General features: G+C 35.0%; 1 protein-coding gene across 1 annotated transcript in view; it reads right to left on the bottom strand.

Annotated features, from left to right (window-relative positions):
• The window catches only part of LOC109829973 (serine/threonine-protein kinase ppk15-like), a 3770-nt gene that overhangs the window by 2227 nt on the left and 1214 nt on the right, over nucleotides 1-329 (bottom strand). The window contains 1 exon segment of the mRNA XM_020397085.1: nucleotides 144-329. This exon segment is cut by the window's right edge and continues 17 nt beyond it. Coding sequence (XP_020252674.1) covers nucleotides 144-329 — 186 coding nt within the window.

The raw sequence follows: 329 nt of genomic DNA on the forward strand, positions 1-329 counted from the left end.
ATAAAGAAGAAATAATATAGAAGGGAGAATATCTTACAAGCAGATATTCCAAAGCATAGATACCTATGATGTTTGTTTGGAAACAGATGCATAGAAGAAAGTTTGTGCTAGACATAATATTTTGAGCTGAAAAAGAAACATGCCTGATGATAGAAGTAGTCATATAAGCGCAAAATGTGGCATTGATCAGCAGGATCATACTTATTCACAAACTTGAGGAGTTTAATCTCATCTAAACTCTGATCAAAGAAGTCCTTATCATTCTTTATTATTTTAAGGCACACATCACTTCCAGTCTGAAGGTCGTGTGCCTGAACAACCCTGCTGAA

Source organism: Asparagus officinalis, chromosome 2 (genome assembly GCF_001876935.1).
Source record: "Asparagus officinalis chromosome 2, Aspof.V1, whole genome shotgun sequence".
Classification (NCBI taxonomy): domain Eukaryota; kingdom Viridiplantae; phylum Streptophyta; class Magnoliopsida; order Asparagales; family Asparagaceae; genus Asparagus; species Asparagus officinalis.